The following is a 19,321-nucleotide window of genomic DNA, read 5'->3' on the forward strand; positions in this document are numbered from 1 at the left end:
TGAGTTATTAGCAATACACACTGTCACTCTAGTACCTTTTTAAAAATGTGGCATATCGCCCTATGAAACACTGGTGTTTTTCTTACCACAGTTCCTAATCATCACTAGTCATGACCTGTTTTCACATTAAAAGACAAGGACTCTCCTGAAAATGATCCAGAAATTATTTAACCCCTCTCTCAGAGCCAATAAATGTCCCCCAAACAAAGAAAAGCCTTACATGCGTTTCACATCAAGGGCTTCATCAAGACAATTCTGTGTTAACAACGCTTTTATAAGGATCTCACAGGAACGATAATGAGACTCATCCATCTCCTGCATTCTCCTGAAAATATTGTAGGCGTCTAAAAAAAAGAGCAAGAAAGCCAAAAGGAAATGTCAAAATGTAAGAACATTGATCACTCAAAGAAGTCACCTATTCACTGAAAAAGGTCTGTCCTAAATCTATGTAGCCTTCGCTTACATTTTTAAGCCCAGAGCTTGGATCACAGCTTGCTCAAAACTGCCTATATACAATCAACACACACTTCTACAGAAGAAAAAGTTTGCTACTGCTCTTCCTTTTTATGTGGCTGTTGCTTCAATATCAACAGAGCTGGTTACAAGGGGAAGACTCAGGATTTTTAAAGCAACACCTAATTCTGGGGTATACAGTTACAGTGTCTTATGCATGATCACAAAAGCATTTAACAAATAATATAGGAGGAAATTCCAATATGGGGAGATCAAATTATTTGGCTACGACAAGATTTATACAAAACATACAATTTACAAATATACAGATATTTAGCAAGTAAGCTACACTGCATTTGTTTGGCTGATTAACAGTTTTATTTCATGCATTCACAATAACTGTCAGTGTATGAAAAGATGTTACCAAAAAGGGGGAAAAAATGATAAGCACAGTTTTCAGTCATTTATTTTTCTGAAACAAGATTATGCAGCTATAAACATGCAGCTAGAACTGCCATCCACACTGTAACATATGCTAGAAAGCTGTGCTACGAACCACAAATGATCTTTTACATCTAAACAGAGATTGCACATTTCTTCTAATGACTCATTAAATAATCCCTTTGCTAGTTCCAATCACAGCCACAGTAACCTTTAAAACTTACCAGAAATAGTTGGACTATCACCACAAATTTCACAGCTAAGCATTAAGCTTTTTTTCTTCCACTTTGAAAGTAAAGATGAAGACAACTAATTTGAATCTTAATGTCATAAGAAGCATTACACTAATTGCACTTAGTACAGTGTGTTAAGGAATTTTAATCAAAACTGTTGGTATGCCTTTCAGTTTGCATCTTAAACTTCTTCAGCCAAAAAATAGACACAAAAACCCCCTGAAATGTAGGCACAGAAATGGCTATGCATAAAATTTATTATTTACATCACACAGACCCCTACACCAAGTTAATAAATAGAATTACCATAGCCATTTATAATCTACTTTGTATGCTTGGAACTTTATTAAATATATATATGAACAGAGATAAAAGGTAATAGGATCTTAGTAAAAATGAAATGAACTTCTGTGCATTTCAGTTTCATGTATACAAGAGAGTCTAAAATTAGAAGAGTGACTGCACTGTCAACCAAAAGAGCAATGAAACAACAATAGGACCACATAAGAAAGGTCCTGAAATCCTCATCCTCCACCACTTTTACTCAGAGGTCTGAAGTTAGTTTGGCCTGCAGCAATGTGATGAACTCTCTTGCCTGCTCAGATGCTGATCACCAGCATTCAGTCTTCAAGTTTAAATTCAGTGGGAAGACATTTTTCTTTCCACTGCTCTGAAATCTGAGGTACCAGCAACCACATTCAACAAGAACAACAGCCCTCTGACCCCTCCAGTATAACCTGCTAGAAGTGCAACTAATGACTTATAAAAATGTAGCTGACTAGTAACAGGTTTTTCTGCTCATAAATGTCTGTTTGAATTCTATTTTTTGAAGGCAAAAAATTTCTTATGTTTAGAGACTCCTACAAAAGCTCTGCTGTCTTCAGACTGAACTAGGATTTCACCCTGTCTTTAAATATTACTTTCATCAGTTGGGTACAGAAATGGACCTGGCTACTAGTCATAGTAGCATATATTACCATCAATTATCATAGTCCATAACATATAAGATCTCATTTTACAAGAAAATATACCCAAATTTTTTTTTGTAATGACTACTTCAATGAAGAATTAAAAATATTTCTATCAATTTTGTTGTGTATGTCAGTCCTGTGATCATCCTATTCAGATTTTTTTCTTAACTTCATTTTCCATCTCTGCAAGAAGCATGTTTGAAGTATATGTAGATCAATCTTCAATTGAGACATACCCCTGATCAGGTATTACCAGCTTATTACTTCTTCAGATGGCATCTAAAATTATTGAAATATATTAGCATTCAAAAGAGAAATTTCTTGGTTTCAAAATCATATTGTGTTATACCAGCTATTTCATGTAGCAAGATTTGTTAGAAAAGTGACAACTTGCCAAGAAAGCCTCAGTTCTCAAGACAGTCAAATCTATTTCAGCAATTGTGACTGTTTGGGATATGTGTTACATGATCCCCTAGAGTCAAGTTCTCACACTGAGGAATCACGACAAAGATGAAAATATGACTTTGCATAAATCAAGCACTTTGGAGAACAGATTATCAAAACGTGTCAGACTTGGAAAGTTAATTGAATAGTTACATAACTAGATTGAGTTAATATTTTTCCCATCAAAATGCTGCCCCATTACATTCACACCAAAATTACATGATACTGTTATATTAAAAGAAGCAACAACTTCATTTTTTTAGGTTTTTTTTTTTTAAGGCCAAGAGAACAGTTCTCCAAGAAGACAAATTGCTTTCCAACATAGTTGGAACATTTTTTCCCCTTCATTCCCAATAGCTCTAGACCACCTTCTCTCAAATATTGCACCTTTAAATAAAAGAATATGCAGAAGTGATGTATTACTAAGTTCAATATCTGAAGTCATCACAGAAGTATTATTTTATATTTTTGTTTTAAACTGATCTCCCTGCAAAGTCTAAGGCAGTTATTTAGTTTCCTCCTGCTCTTCACTTGATCATTTATGATTTAATTATGATACCAAAGGCACAGGGCACTTTCCTAGTGAAAATGTAATAAAGTACATTCCCTTGATTTCATCTGATTTCCAATGAAAACATATCTTCATTTGATACCAAACAGTAACCAGCATGAAGAATTTCCTGAAAACATGATGTCTGCCATAATACACAATTCTTAATTTCATACACATAACACGGTAATGCACTCTCAGTCTGCAGAACATCCAGACTCAACTTTGGACTCCTAATCTAAATAAACTGAGTATTTAGGATGATGGCAATTTCACTAACAATGTAAGTTAAATGTCTGAATGACTGATACATTCTTCTTTTAAAGACTCAGAGCTTAAAAATCTGTGTCCAACCCATAAAATATACTGATTACACTTAGGGAAGTAAATTACTAGGTGTCTTGCATTTATAAATCTTTCTCATTCACCAAAATTAATTCTTAAACCTACTGAATTCTATTTTCTATACTGCTTTCAAGTGAGGTATCTAGTTATACTATAGTATAAATGAAGAAAATATGTCTTCCCAGAATACTGAAAAGCTCTGCACCTTGGAAAACACTAGAAATTAACTAACTGGGACCAAGGCTCTTCTTGGTGGTGCAGAGCAACAGGACAAGAGGCAATGGGCAGAAACTGATGCACAGGAGGTTCCCCCTAAGCATGATTTGTGATGGTGACTGAACACTGGAAAGATTGCCCAGAGAGGTTGTGAAGTCTCATCAAATAAAGATATTCAAAGGATCCTGTCCCATGTGCTCAAGGATGAGACTGAGCAAAAATGATAGACCAGATGATCCACCCTTCCAAGTTGCCACATTCTGTGATTATGTGAATTCCTCCCCACTAGTATTTCTTCTTCTGTGACCCTGCTTTGGGATGAGATGGATAGAAATGGATTTCCAGAGATTAATCACAGACCAAATCAAAGGAATGGCACTGAAATACACTCTGCTCTTCCATATACAAAAGCAAACGTCCATGCAGAAATTAACTCTGTTTTTAGCAGAGGCTGGGAAGTTTGCACAGAAGAGTTCTGCAGTTAAATGAAGCCTCAACATGGCAGGGGAAAAACCCACAGTGGACTCCAGTTTACCTTTTGCTTTATTTTTCTTGCAAAGCATCTGTATTTTCAGTTTTTCCCCAGAAGCATCACTTCTGCTATCTTCAGTCCTATCCTTTAAAAGAAACAAACATCTAAATTACTGTAATAATACCTGTTAATATTTTTTAGTAAGAAGAAATATAGTCATAAGTGTTGTTAACTAGGAAAGTTAAACTCCACTTACCTTAGGTACCTCAAATGGAACAACCTGACCATTTTTCTCAAATATATCAGCAAGCAAAGTTAGTGTCTTCTCACGAGGAACAATATTTTCTTCTTGAATTTTAGTCCAAATAGCTTCAGCCTTTCCCCAGTCCTTGTTGCTCTCTGAAACAAGATCAAAATCTTCAGATAAAAGCAGATTTAGACTACACGTCCATATCTAAGGTGAATCAAAATGATGTCTTTGGAAAATAATACATCAATTAATCATGTACTTCTACTTCATACAATCATCAATTTGAGGTTTTAAACTATTTTAATACATAGAGGATACCAGGAAAAAACCCCAAGGATTATAGGATTCAGATAAATGAGAAATCAGCTCAAAAGTAGTGCAGAAGTGATCATCCCAGCTCATCAATTCAATTTTTCTAGACTGTTAATTGAAATTTAAATATGCATCACTATTTGCAGTTATGTACAGAAATCTGGACTTTATGAAATAAAACAGTTCACTACCATTTAACTACCTACAGCATGTGCTCTCCTGTTGCCTTTACGTTTTCTAGCTTTGCAGTCACCACTTGTGAAGCATTTATGACTCTCAGACACGACTGATTTACACCCTGGTAAAAATGAACTCTCTAAAGCAGAAATATCCTTCTCAATAAACTGCCTTGGCATTTCATTCAAATTTCATTTAGTTCAGGTTTTGCTCTCCTACTACATATGCATAGCTTGTAAATTCTTCACTGACTCTTCAAGAGCCAGTCTCTCCTCACAAATGCACAGCAAAAGGCGGAAGGTGACATCTGAAAGCTACAACAATGGACTGTTGGAGAATGAACAAATCCAGGATCAGGTTGTTCAGAAAGGTTTTTTGATCTCCATTGTTGGAGGCACCCAAACCTTTACTAAACTTGGCTTTGATGTGATCTGACTTTGGAGCTATCCCACCTCCAGGAAACAGCCCAGGCTTAGACTCCTGAGGTTTTCTCCAGTATAAATTATTCTGTGATAATCAAATGCCTTATTTTCAACATTTTTGATTACTGCTTGGACTAGATGGTAGGTTATTTTTTATTATGCTTAAAATGGATCTGAAGTTATGGTTTTGGTACACAATGACAGTCCTACTGTAGTTGTGCATGGGGCAGCTTTGACAGGTAATCTAAAATGGTTGAAAGCAGGATTATGCATGGCTTTTCTCTTTCATGGTGACAGAAACCCACAAATGTTTTCCACTTCTTTGAATAGATGAAATTGGTTCTGTCTTCTGAAAGAAGACTGAGAATTTTGCATGACAGAATTTGATGAATTGTATCTTCTTAGATTCTCTTCCTAGCAGGCACACTGTCAGACTTAGTCATGGCCAGAGGTGATTAGGATGAGTGGAGAAATAGGAAGGTTCTCTCCCTGTTGAGACAAGATTGATTTTCAGGCCTACTTGATCTTTGCTGGTAAACCAGTATGCATAAAGCCAGAATTAGGTAATGCTACAGTTTTCTCTGAAGCTTTCCAAGGCTTCAGGAAATGAAAAGCAGCAAAATTCTGATGGGGTCTCTAGTCATGTTTTTTTTGGGCAAGTACTCATGTCTTCTCCTGCTATAGCTAAGTGCAATAGGGAAGAGGCCTGCATCAAAAATACACATGGAGAACACCTAAAATGACTTCAAATTCAAAAGCAAGTTTTCCAGATATATCAAACACCAGTAATATATAGATATATATACATACATTACCAAAATACATAGAAATCCCTGTAATGCTCTACGTCCCAATTTACTGTTTAGTGCTCCATATCCAATCTTAACACAATGTATTTTTTCAATGTATTTTTAAAATAAATCTCCAAAATTTTAATCACTGAATAACAAAACCAACATAGACTGAAGAACACAGAAAGAGGAATGAAAACCTCATAGATACATCCTACACTAAGTCTGTAGCACAGAAATGAAGTTTCAGTTTTCCAGACTGTTTTATGGCTATAAATGATGCAGAAGTTAGGTTGTGGCTGGTGAAAACTAAGTAATCCAAAAAAATATATGTGTTTTGCAGAACTAGAGCCAATTACAGGGGACTCCTGATTTTTGTCAGTTATGAAGATAATAGATCAGCAGACTTTCTTCTCTAAGCACACTGAAAGCCAAAACAGAATCAACTTTCAAATAGTAACACCAGACAACAGCATGGATTGGAAAACTTGCACTACATAAGTCTATATATTACATCCATCTATCCACACATACTATGCTAAGTGTTCAGGTCTGCAGATGAAAATAACCAAACCCCTGACCTCTCCCCCACAAAAATGCTAGCCAGACTAAGTGTCTATCAAGATATAACTTCTCTCCAGGGTTATGTCCCATCTCCAACCACAAAGGAAAACAGATTACAAATATGGGTAAGATCTCAAGCTCACTTACCACACAATTTAAGCAGGTGGTAGTACATCTCATCTCTATCACATTCAAACAGATTTCGAGTTGATTCTACCAACTGCTCCAAAGTTTCCATCTTCAAAAAGAAGGAAGAACACATTTATACCTCAGCCAAGCAATTATTTTTCTGTATATGTGTACATACATGCTGTGTACATTCAGCTAAAATAGTACCTCTGTTTAAGTATACACCAGCATTAAGTTCACCTCACCAGCCTGTCACATGTCCTTTCACAAACATAAAAATCAAGTGAGAAAATACTTCAAAACACTTTTTCTTGGAATAAAATGACAGCTCCACAGAGCACATCAGATGAGTCATACCTGTTTATTTAATATACACTTTTTTGCAAACCATTGCAATCTTCCAGAGTGTGCTCTCAAGCCAGGAGTCTGTAAAATATTTTCAGAAGAAATACATTACTGCACATAGAACATTCTAAGGGAAAATAAACATAATACAGGTATTCATAATGAAAGTTCATAGCTATTGCTTGTTTTTTGAAATCTAAATGCAACTAGACCCTTCACAAATAATCATGTTAAGTTACATTTATGAAACAAAAATTGCAGTCATCTTATTCAAGACAGTCTCCTTTTTGGTTGTACGCTGCTGAGAGAGTTCATTTAAAATACACTTCAGATGAACTGAAATGTTAAGTAACTTCTCGCATCACATTAATTGGGTATTATTGCTGCTACCTATAGTAATGCTTTGTATTACCCTGGTAAAGAATAAAACCGATTTTTTCCGAACTGTCTTCACAACTAAATAATTGTTTTCAGCACTGCTGCAACTTAGCAGCTAGAGAAACGCATTTCTGAACTGCACCATCACCATCTGGTGATGCCAATATACTTAGTGTACAGATGGCAGGTATAGCAACTGCAGGGCAGTTCCTATTCCAGAACAGACGGCTCAATATTTACTCTTAAAGCTAAGACATTTAAGGCTTGCCCATATGTGTGTGTACACAGAGGAACTGATGTGCAATTGTCAGCATGCCACACTTCTTTGTGTTACTGACTGTTCAGGTTGTGAGCCTTTGCTTACTCATTCCTTTGTTATTTCAAGCAGACTGCAGCAACATGGTAGCTACACATGCTCAAAGAAAAGGTTTCAATCCTTGCAACTCTGACTGGTGTAGAAAACCACATTGTGCCTTCCCAGCACCATATGACAATCAAAACAGCAGTTCTTCAACTTAACTGAATTCTTAAATAAAGATAGGAAAAGTCAAATTTTTTGAAGAGCCATGTCACACATTCTACCTACTCATGTCCAACATATCCAAAAAAGGTTACAGCAAAATGTGTGTAAAGCATCCATTATTTTTAGCTCTTGGCCTTCCTTCCCAAAGATACTTGGATTTCCTGGCTTTATACTATCTTGTCTTAGCACAAATATAATTTAGAGAGTGGACTCTGTTTTTTATTTCAAATGTCCATTCACATTAATATAGCTTGAAGTAATTCCATGGAAATGTCTGTTCACCCCTACAGGGTGGTGTTTTGACTCTTGAAGGCTTTTAAGTTTTAATACTGTATGAAATCTCTACATTTTAAATGTGAAGTGCAACTTTAAAAATTTGAATGCCAGTTTGCACAAAAGAGGCAGTTTGAACAAAATGCTGTGAGAAATAATAAGTTTCAGTTGCAAAACAGTAAAAACAATTACTATTGGAAATGTGAATTTACCTTTTCTCTTTTAAACACAGATAATTTCCTTCTCCTGTATTCTCCAAGCGCAGAATTACTACCCTTGCATCTTTCTGAAATAATTCAACATACACCAGAGAACCAGCATGCAAAATTTCAGTGAAAACTCTAAAATTTTGCTAAATATATAGCAAACAGCGTTCTGCAGAGTAAATGCTGGGCTATATAATCCTACCAATTACCCAACCATTCTATGAAGTCAACATAAGGGTCTGCTAAAACAGGATGCTTATCCCACAGCTCCTCAACATGAATAATCTCTGGGTATTTAGCTGTACTGTTAGAATAGTCTCAGCCCAGAAGGTTACTGAAAAATTGTGTTTTCCCACATATTCAAAGTGGTATATATAAACACAGCTTTCCAGGTACATGCTTTTTCCAATTAGTTGTTTGTTTGGGTTTTTTCCCCTCCCCACAGTTACTTATACTTATAGGGACCTGTTCAGTGCTTATTTAACATCTACCAAGCAGTTTCACATAAAATATGCTAAAAACTAAGTCAAGAATTAACATCTTACACAACAGGCTCTTGATACACAACAGGCTCTTGAAAATGAAAAAGAAAGAAGTATGTTGCCTGCATTTGTAGCTAATCCTCTTTAGGACATGGTAAAATTCAAATGCTGAATTCACTTACAACTTCCAATATCACTGCTGATCCGAATGCCAATGAACTCAACAGCTCGAAAGCTACAAACTTTTTATAGTAAATCCTTTCCTGTTCAGAAATGATTGATGTGTCTGTCACTACAAGGACAGCTGAGTTATACAACAGATATCCTTGTGTTTCATTTTGAAATTGAGAAGTGTTTTCACATACTGCAGGTCTCAATCATCAAAAGAACATCTAGGTCAGATTAACTAAATCTCCAGGGCTTGCCTGATAGTCCATATTTGTAGCTTATCCTTTACAATCTTAGGGAATTTTAAACACTGCATTTAGCAGCAAGCAGTGTTTCTACAATACAGCAGACTGAAAAAAAGAATAACAGAATGCAAGGAATAAAGAAAAATTAAATAAAAAAACTATAATTACTCTTCCAAATTCCCATTTACAATTTTGATCATGCTTGTTTCAATGGACTAAGTAATAAAAAAACCTATATCGAGTCTTAGTGGTTTTTTGTTTTGCTGGGGATTTGTTTCAGAGTCTCATGCAATTCATCCAGCATATAAACTGAACACTGATGTCTGTCTTTTACATTCTTTTGAAATATAAGACAGTTGTATTGTACCAGATCAAATCTTGTTATCCTCTCTGTAACAGTAACTACAGGAGAATATAAAATACATAAAACACAGCAATACTTTCCCTTCAGTGCTCTTCTACTCTCTAACTACCTGAGGTTCAGTGGATCACACTGGTTCTACTAAGTTATTTCTCTTCCATAAGCTCTTCCAGTTGCCCCTGAAACCTTTTAAGACTCATCACATTCAGAAGATCTTTTGGCAATAGGTTGCCTCTACCACCTTTTGCAGAGAACAACCAAAGTACTACCACTTTTGATTATTTTCACTAGCTTAGATTTTGTATTAGAAGACAATATACAATTGATTTTTATTATCTCAATTTCATACTAGCTTAATGATCAGTATATAAAATCATTCCCTGATTCTTCTCTAGGCTAAGCAGAATTCAGCTATTTTGTCGTATCTCCTATAGAAATCAGTCCAGAGTTTTGATCAAAACTTAGACCAGATGTGATTCTTGGGGTGACCTACACAGGGCCAGGAGTGAGACGCGATGATGCTGATGGGCCCCTTCCAGCTCAGCATAATCTGTGATTCTGTAACAATTACACTTATTCTACACTTATACCCACACCAATTTACTCACTGATTCTACACCTTCACACACAATAAGGGACACTAACCAGAAAGGGATAAATATGCTGCATCTTTAGAAGAACTCTTGTCAAGCAGCACTCAAAAATCATGCAACAGTTCTAACACACTGAAAGCATTTGATTTGTTCTCCTCCTTCTGAGAACCAGTCACTTCAGGTGATTGAAGGGGTCTAATCAGCAGATTTTCTGTACTAACAGTTTTATTTGAGCTAATTTCTATCTTTACAGCTGAAAGAAAACAGATTGTCTGGAAAAATACTGACCTGTCAAAGAGGAAACTACTAGATGTTTTTACCAATTTTAAAATAATGATAGAAATACTCAAATTCTGTTTACATTAGTATTCTATAACTGCTACAACCAATAGACCCATACTGTTTTTTTACTTTCAAAAAAGCTTTTCTAACAAAAAAGTTAAAAAAATTAAAGACATATGAAAATATTTTACTCCTCTCCACTTGCCTGAACCATCTCTTTAAACACAAAACTTACAGAGAAAAACCACAAAAGACAACATACAGACCAGAAGCCCCGAGTTCTATTCAAAAAGATGACTTTCAGCAAACTAAGAGTTGAGAACTGCCCCAAAATAGTGCCACTTTTGCTGGCTTAGGTTGCATAACTGCTTAAAAACCAGCAGCAGCATTTTTCATTTGGCATATATGTGACATGAGATGGAGAGCTTCTGTTTTAACCTTGCAACACTGCACGTTCACAAATGACTACTGCACCTGTTTGGCAAAATAATTCTTACATATAGCAGTCACTTACTCTAGCCTTTCATAACTGCACTGTGAATAACATATAAATTCTAAATATTCAAGTTTAACCCCAACCACCCTATCTACTTTACCTTTACTTCAAAATTTCTGCATTTTTTTTTGCAAAAATTAAATCTTTTCTTACGGAAACAGTTCTACTATAATTGCTAATTCAAACATATTGGAAAGAAACAGCCAAATTTTATAAAAGCCACCCATGTTGCACTTCCCATTGGTATTCTTTGGAAGGATAGATCCATTAATTCCTCTCTTTGCAGATCAAAAAGCCAGTAATAATAAGAGACAGCTAATGCTGCTAAAGGAAGAAGAACATTTCATGAAGAGTTACATCAGCAGCAATAACAGACTTATGCTACCAGTACCAGAACCAGTTACTGAGATTTAGATGCCAAAGCAATGTTTTGCAGGAAAATGCTTTACTTCTCCAAGCAGACAGACTTGGGCAGACAGCTATAAGAACTGATGTGTGTCATTCCTAACAGCTCTCTCCAACATAAGCACCACAGAAAATAGAACACTTGATGGGAAGTTCTTCATTTAAAGGTAGATTTTTCCCTGATTCCACAAAAATGTCTATGAAAATCTCATTAATTCCATGCAGCTTTAATGAGGCCTGGGATATTTATGCATGGCAGGTTATTTGAACAAAGCTGTTTACAACATAAACATTGGATGTTTTCCTTGAATCTTCCCCTAAGTTAAAACTTGTAGCAGAAGTCCTCACTTCTACTAAGCTGTAGGTGCACTTCTTAATCAGAAAGTTAGAACAACAATATAAAATTTCTGTACCTTCTGTAGCCATCCTAGCATAGTTATTGAATGAGATGCTTAAAATTATTTTACAGTATTATCTTTTTCTCCTTCTAAGCATTTTTACTTTCAAATAGCAATGCACTAGTTTTTTAAAAATACCAATTAACATATTTACATTATTTTAAAAAATAATCTTACATCTTGAGTTCATATGTATGCAGGTATACCACTCTGCTGTATTTCTCCCACTAGTCATTGTAGTAAAGTCTAAGTGAAGTACCATTGTTGAATACACAAGAAAAAACCCCTATTTTGATTATTGGCTCTGAACTTTTATGCAATAGTCCAGAAGCTCACAAAATATCCAGCTTTAGAGACTGAGTTATCTAAAAATCATCTGTGCACGAAAAATTATCTTTCTTGTTGCAATCATATCAACTGTCCAATAAAACATATTAGCACTCTCTTAGCTCAGCTTTTATTTAAGTCATTGTACTACCAGCATAACATTACAGCTATGGCTGTTTATGGCTGGCAATGGAAGCAATACTTTTTCTACAGGTTCATTTTCCACTTAGAAAGAAGTTTAGATCTCAATGATTTCAAAAATGGTTTCTTTGGTGATGGCACAGAAAGATACCCTCACTCACTTTACTCTTTCAAAACAAAAGAAGACCTTGCAAACTATCTAAAAAAATAATTTCTCTTCTTCTTTATGAGCAATTTTGTCCAGAAGTAAATATGACTAAACAAAATACAGCTCCCGTACAATACAGAATTATTTAAAGAGAAGCACATCTAAAATATGTGGACTCTCGTTCAACTTTTTGGGCAAGCAATAACTCTATGTAAGCTTGAAAACAATTATATCTGTACCTTCAATATGTCTACTTTTCATGTTTGATAATGAGGGCAGGTATTCTAATGCAGTACTGGAATATTGAAATTTAGAAGCTGCTCCACTGCAAGTCATGCCTTCAAGCCTACTTAGCTAAAGTGCTTTTGGTATTTCATTTGCAGTACCAGATATTTAATCAAAGACAAAGGGACACTTGTTTACACATCTATCCTCGCTAACTTCTCCTGAGACTGATGAGAATTCAAGCTAATGCTCTCCTTTCTGCCTATTCTACAATCACACAAGGTAGCAACCAGTCAACTTGTACTTGTAAAAAGCAGCAGTAACTCACAGAAAACACAAAGCTTACAGTCTCCATCCACTGGGAAAGTTTGTACTGTTGATTTGTGGCTTTTCCCTACCTACATACATATTTGCTTCAAAGCTTCTGTCAGTTCCACAGTTCACTGATTTTACCAGTGCAAATATATGTCAAGTAAATACTCATGATTTTATTTATTTCACTTGAAAGAGGAATATCCACAGCTTTATTTAGGCAAACATTGAGAAAAATGACAGGCAATTTCATTATTTTCCAAAAATACCAAAATGAAAGTAGGATAGAGTAATACAACTTTATCATTCCTCAAGACAACTGAAACTGATGTACATTTAATCACTATTGGAATATTCTACACTTACCATTAAGTTTTCCAATATAAATTATGTGGTGAAATATTATTACAAAAAAAATTAGCAGACATTCCCAATAACAACCACACTGGAAGAAAAGAGGACATAAAAACTTTGCTTAAAACAAAGTCCCCAACAACAAGTCCTCTATCCTAGACTCAAAGATTTGCTCTTGGCCTTGTAATGTGGTTTTACAGTGTATGATGAATGAAAAAAAAGCATTATAAACATCTTCCTTCTAACACAAAGTCCCTGGAGCTAAGAAAAGATGCACAGATCTTGCCATAATCTGACATTCTGAACACATTACTGTCTTCCTTTTGGGAAGGAATTTTTTCAGTAGTCATCTCCTTTACCAAATTTACTTATTTGAAATATATCCCTTCCCTGTAAGAAAGGAATACTTAAGAATTTCTAAATAACCTGCACTGAATTAGTAAACACCCCTTCTTAAATTTACCTACATACATTGATGCATGGAAAGAAAATCCAAGTTCACTAATAACTAACTGCATCAGAGTCCAGTTTCAGAAGCAGAAGTAATTATTTTATTGGACTAATAGGACTCAACAGCAATAATTTAAAAAATTAATCTTTTCTTGTAATTATAGGGCTCGCATGCTTAAAAGCTCTTTCCCCTCCATCTCAGTTGTATACAGTTACTCTAATAAAAGCTATTACACCTCCTACAAACTATTCCTAAATCTCAGACCACCATTATCTAATACAACCCTGTTCACAAACATGTAAATTTTGTTTTAATCACCTCCACTCTTTTCTCAACAGGACCAAAATTAAGTTTTTGTAAATAAATTCAGACACTAGATATAACCACCACTAAATTACACATAACTGATGAACCCCCCCTCACTCCCCCAACCCTGCTGTCACAAATCAAGAAAGCATCTTCTCCTGGTAGTTCATCTCCAGCATAAAATCAGCAGGATGCAATTTTATGATGCAGACTCTTAAAAAAAGCAATCTGGATGAAAGAAGGTTGTAATCTCTCAATATCATGTAGAAACATTCTCATTGTTTTTATGGCAGATTAAATCCAATGGCTACCGGTATCTTGAGGTCTGCTGGCAATGAGTGTTACAATTCTTTGCTTAAATCTATTTACCTCTTAAATTAACTTGACATCTGTTGATAGATATATTCCTGCACACTGAACTCGCTCAAACCAGTTCTTTTGTCAGGTCCCAGACTGCAGCAGCAGATGCCTTTTCTTACATTTCTTCACAATGGAACACATTTCGTTAAGCTATTTCACAAACATTTGTTCCTGAATTCTTCACACTAATGTCTCGAGATATGTGGGACACGGTATGACAAATTGAATTATTAAATATAAACAACGTATTTAGTATGAGAGTAGATGAAGATAGTATCACACTTGATTAAAATTCAGTAAAAAGAATTCTGAAACCATGCACTATCCATAGCCATTTTCAAGGAAGGCTCCTCTAGTGGAAACAAAATACACAGGTTGAAGTTCTACTGAAAAACTCTTGACAGTTTCCCTGTATTCCAATATTCTTTGCCTTCACTTCCAGCAAAACTTAAACCAAAGCAGGAATGAGAGCTTTTACTCTTTCATTGAAAGAACAAATTAACAGCTGCTATTTTAACAGCCCATGTGATTTTATCTAGAAAGATGTCAAGAGTCATCTGTCAAACACCACGAAGACATAGGCACACTGCTACCAACTCCTACTTCCTATCAGAGGAATCAGTAATCTCCCAATGAAAAATGCAAGTGACCTAATACCTTTCTGAACAGGGTGCTTGTTTTGGTTTATTGAGGCAAGTGTTTTGCTGTGCAATGAAACTTCATTTAAGGTGCAAACATTTTATTGATACAGTGCAGAAATGGTTTAACATCAGTTTAACACCTTGCCTACTCAGTCACAGGAATGAAGTGTTCACTTCTGCTCCATGAAAATGTGGCTCAGACTTTCAGTGAGCAGATTTATAGACTGCCTTTGCTTAACCCTCTGCTGCAGAATTGTTAGAGTACTGAAAGAGATACAAATCTTTTCAGAAAAAGCCAAGAGTGGACTTGGGCTGCAAAACACACTGATTCAGTGGGTATTGAAATAGCTGCATTTAGCATGTGTAAATGAAGGGAAAAGGGTGAGTCTAGAAATACCCAATCATCATGAATGCAAAATAGCTGCAAGTTATGAGATCCTGGTGAAAAATTCAGAGATGAGCAAAACACTAAATCAAACAAAAATGGCAGCCATCAACTATATTTTAACTACTGTAAGTATTGAAATCTGTAAGCCTCCATGCAGCATGAAAACAACCAGAGTAACAGGTGAATAGGGGAATAAATAGATTTCTCCAAGGTGGTATAACATCCCCTTTTTTTACTTTACTCTTCTGGATGACCTTCCCATTACTGGAGATACTAAGCACCTGCTTAATGAAGTGGCAATCAACAGCTGAGTAAAAGGGACTTTTAACTGTCCAGTACAGGCAACAGGTAACCAGTTGAGAGATCTGGCAGACTAGGCTCTAAAATACTCTTTTACCATTTATATACCAGACTTAGAAGAACATAAGGCCAAACAATTCTTCTAGATTCTCTCCACACAATTATTTAAGACCTCTGTCCAGGAGCAGATCTGATTAAATATTTTTGAAATAAGAAAACATTTCAGAGGATAGGTAAATATTTTTTTAGAAAGTACTTTTCCCCTAATCCTATTTATTGAAAATTCACATCCCTTTCTTTTAGCCTACATTAGTTTTAATGTAGTTTAGTTTAGTTAAAGGCAAAACATATTGACCTAATTTTCTTCCTTTTTTCTTTATGAAAAAAAAAATTCAAGGACAAAAGGCAATTAAGCTGCCTTTCTAAGTAAGGGAAAAAATCTTAAGTATCCAGAGCTAGATTTGATGACATAGAAGTCATGCTGTGCCCATCCAAGGGAAAGCAAGCTAGTATGTGACCTTGTGGTAAAGGGCAAGAAGAGAGATTCGCCAACTGTGTTGACATGATCATCTTTGAAGGACTCAAGACAAAAGCTAACATATCAGTTGAGGTACATTTAAGAAGACTAAATCATGTCCTGATGTGCCCATTGGTAGAACTTTTTGTCAGTGTAAAGCAAAACAACATCTACCAGCACAACTCTGGGGGCTCAGGAATCTCCAGGCGCAGCTAGAATAAAGTAGATTTACACTTTACAGAGCAGCCAAGGCTACCTTACCTGTAGCTACTGCCTCTGAGAACAAGATTTTCAAGAGCTTAACAAGGCAGTTCAAGGATACAACAAACTGTTACCTTATCACATGAACCCTGTGATGCCTCATGAACAGCATTTCCCCCACAGCCTTCTCAAACACAACTTCTCTTCCAGTCAGCATCGCCTCAGAAGAGACTCCCACTACCAAACTACCACATGCTTCAGTCTAGTTGTTCTACAAGGGTCAGACAAGGCAGGAAAACTTTCATTTCATCTCCAGATATTTGGTGTTCAGATTTATGCCTAAACATTCGTGGTTATTTCTGGTGACTCATGATTAATCACCAAATACTGAATACCTGCAGAGAGAATCTGGCATGTTTTAAGAAAACAACAAGAGTTTCAGTGCCCCTACAATTTGATAACTTGCTTATTATCCTATTCACCATTACAGAGCTCCAGATACCAATAGGAACTCTGAGAAATTAAATGCTAATATCAAAGAAAGAGCTGCTAAATCACATGACATAACAGTTTTGCTCATTTAGCTTTAATTTTACTTCTAAATCTCAGATTTCATATTTTCACCTCCTATATGCTTTAATCACTGTAAAAAGAACTCGACTCCTCAGTGTCATCTGCTGTCAGACACTGATATTTCTGTTCTTCTGTATTATCAGATTTGAGCTCCAAAACACCCTCTCGGAACAAAAATACCACTGTTTCTACATTTGGCTTAGCAATATCCACACACCCCACAGCAGGACAGTATTGTTCCACCACAGACAAACAAACAGATCTTCAGTTAAGATTTTTTAAATGCAAGAATTCCATTAGATAATTCAAGCAGAGATAACTGGTATTTCAAATATTCTAAGGGGAACTAGAAGAAAATGCATTTTTTGGATCAGAAAGGAAAAAAATCCCAAAAATTAGGTTAGAGTTGTGTATGAGCACAACACAAATGTGGAGGACAAACTATTACCTTTTCTGCAAGATGCTCCCATACATTAAGTGAAAAACTTATGCAGCATTTTAAAAGCCTACAACTGTGTTAAGAAGAAAAAAAAAAATCACAATCTGGGCAGACTCTGCAGCTGCCCCTTTGACTTATCAATTTCAGTAAGCACAATTTCAATCAAGTCTAGATAAAATATACTAATCCTAAATAGACCAAGTTTGTCACCTACCACTTCCTATAAGCTGCTTACTATCCTGAAAAAGGGAGAGAGAGAAGAAATGCTAAATTAAATGCCAAACAGTAGCAGACAGCGCTTGTTTGGCTGATTAACTTGTAGACAAGCATTACAAATAAATCTGAGCATGGTCTGCAGCAAATTAAATTCCAGTGCTTTTAAGAACAAAGAATTCCTTCGGAAAGAGGATTAGCAACTTTACACCCAGGAATGCCAGTTTAATTTAATTGTTCCACAATCCGATATTTAATATGCAAATATCATTTTGATATATAAGAGCAAATTTGAAAAAGTAAGGAAACAATTTCAATGTACAAGACAACTGTCTCTCTTCTGAACTGTAATTATACAAAATAAAGCTGGCCAAGGGTTTTTTATTACTGGGATTGCATTCTATTAATGTGAATCAGAACAAGACTAATTAAAGGTTAAAAACTTTAAATGTTTCTAATTAAGAGTCTAAATAGCTGCACAATTAGAGTACTATAGTTAAAATCCCACCTCAATGACCTTCTTGGCCTCTTTGTATTTTCCTGTTTGCAAGAAGGCGAAGAAGAGATCATAAAGAGCCATCATGTCACCATGTTCTCTGCTTATAAAATCTGAAACTAAAGACAGAATAAAACTCATTAATTTACTCAATATATTAAAGCATTTCAATATTTATGTCAGACATTCCTAACACAAATCTTTTCCAAGCCTCATAAAAGATAAGCTATAGTGGGATAATTTTGAAACAAACAGAATGATTATAACACATGACACAATTTGCTGTAGCTTTGTGGTTGAGCATATTTTATATGTTTTTCTGCACTACATTTTGAACTATATTCAACAAAACAGACTATACTGGCATGCTCTCCTCATAGAAAGTGAGGATATATGGTTTGTGAACTGCACAGCTATTTGAAAAACAGATGTATTGTTTTGTTATTGTGATGTGTTACTATTAATTTGTTTCTTAATAGTAACATACACAGCTAGAACAAGTATTAGCACTAATCTTGGAGAGCTCAATGATGTATTATACAAACAGAGCTGTTCTGTGTTTAAAATTACAATCAATTTTTTAATCTGAAGAATGCAGACATCATATTAGTGCTTTGAAGTTTACATATAAGGACAAACTTTTTTTTCCTTTCAATTGAAAGAAACAATACACAAATCCTGGAAGAAAAACCCCCAGAAAACACTTCATATTAGCAGACAGCATTTGACTACATGCAACTAACCCTTCTGCAGAAGATCAGCATCTCCTTTTTCTACCAGTTTACAGCAGATGTTATGAAGTTGAAGAATTTTACCATACTTCTTGTAGCAGCTGATTAAAGCTTCCAGAGCTGCAGGCATGTCATCCCTTGTGGAATGAAACAAAACAAGAACAAAAACTTTCTGAGCAGGAGCAATCCATGCTGAAACCATTTTAATCTTGAAAATTTCAGAGAAAATTCATTTAGCAGTCTATAATCCAAGTGTTTATTCCCCCCTCAAGT

General features: G+C 35.4%; 1 protein-coding gene across 2 annotated transcripts in view; it reads right to left on the bottom strand.

Annotated features, from left to right (window-relative positions):
- Positions 1 to 19,321, bottom strand: part of LRPPRC (leucine rich pentatricopeptide repeat containing) — an 85,449-nt gene that overhangs the window by 18,342 nt on the left and 47,786 nt on the right. For both annotated transcript variants that reach the window (XM_021526450.2, XM_021526451.2), the window contains exons 24-30: positions 19,061 to 19,185; positions 18,330 to 18,436; positions 7,128 to 7,196; positions 6,789 to 6,879; positions 4,382 to 4,524; positions 4,189 to 4,270; positions 221 to 344 (exon numbers count right to left, since the gene is read on the bottom strand). In XM_021526450.2, the coding sequence (XP_021382125.1) occupies positions 221 to 344; positions 4,189 to 4,270; positions 4,382 to 4,524; positions 6,789 to 6,879; positions 7,128 to 7,196; positions 18,330 to 18,436; positions 19,061 to 19,185 (741 nt within the window). The remainder of the gene's footprint in view (positions 1 to 220; positions 345 to 4,188; positions 4,271 to 4,381; positions 4,525 to 6,788; positions 6,880 to 7,127; positions 7,197 to 18,329; positions 18,437 to 19,060; positions 19,186 to 19,321) is intronic.

This window comes from Lonchura striata, chromosome 3 (assembly GCF_046129695.1).
Source record: "Lonchura striata isolate bLonStr1 chromosome 3, bLonStr1.mat, whole genome shotgun sequence".
NCBI lineage: Eukaryota > Metazoa > Chordata > Aves > Passeriformes > Estrildidae > Lonchura > Lonchura striata.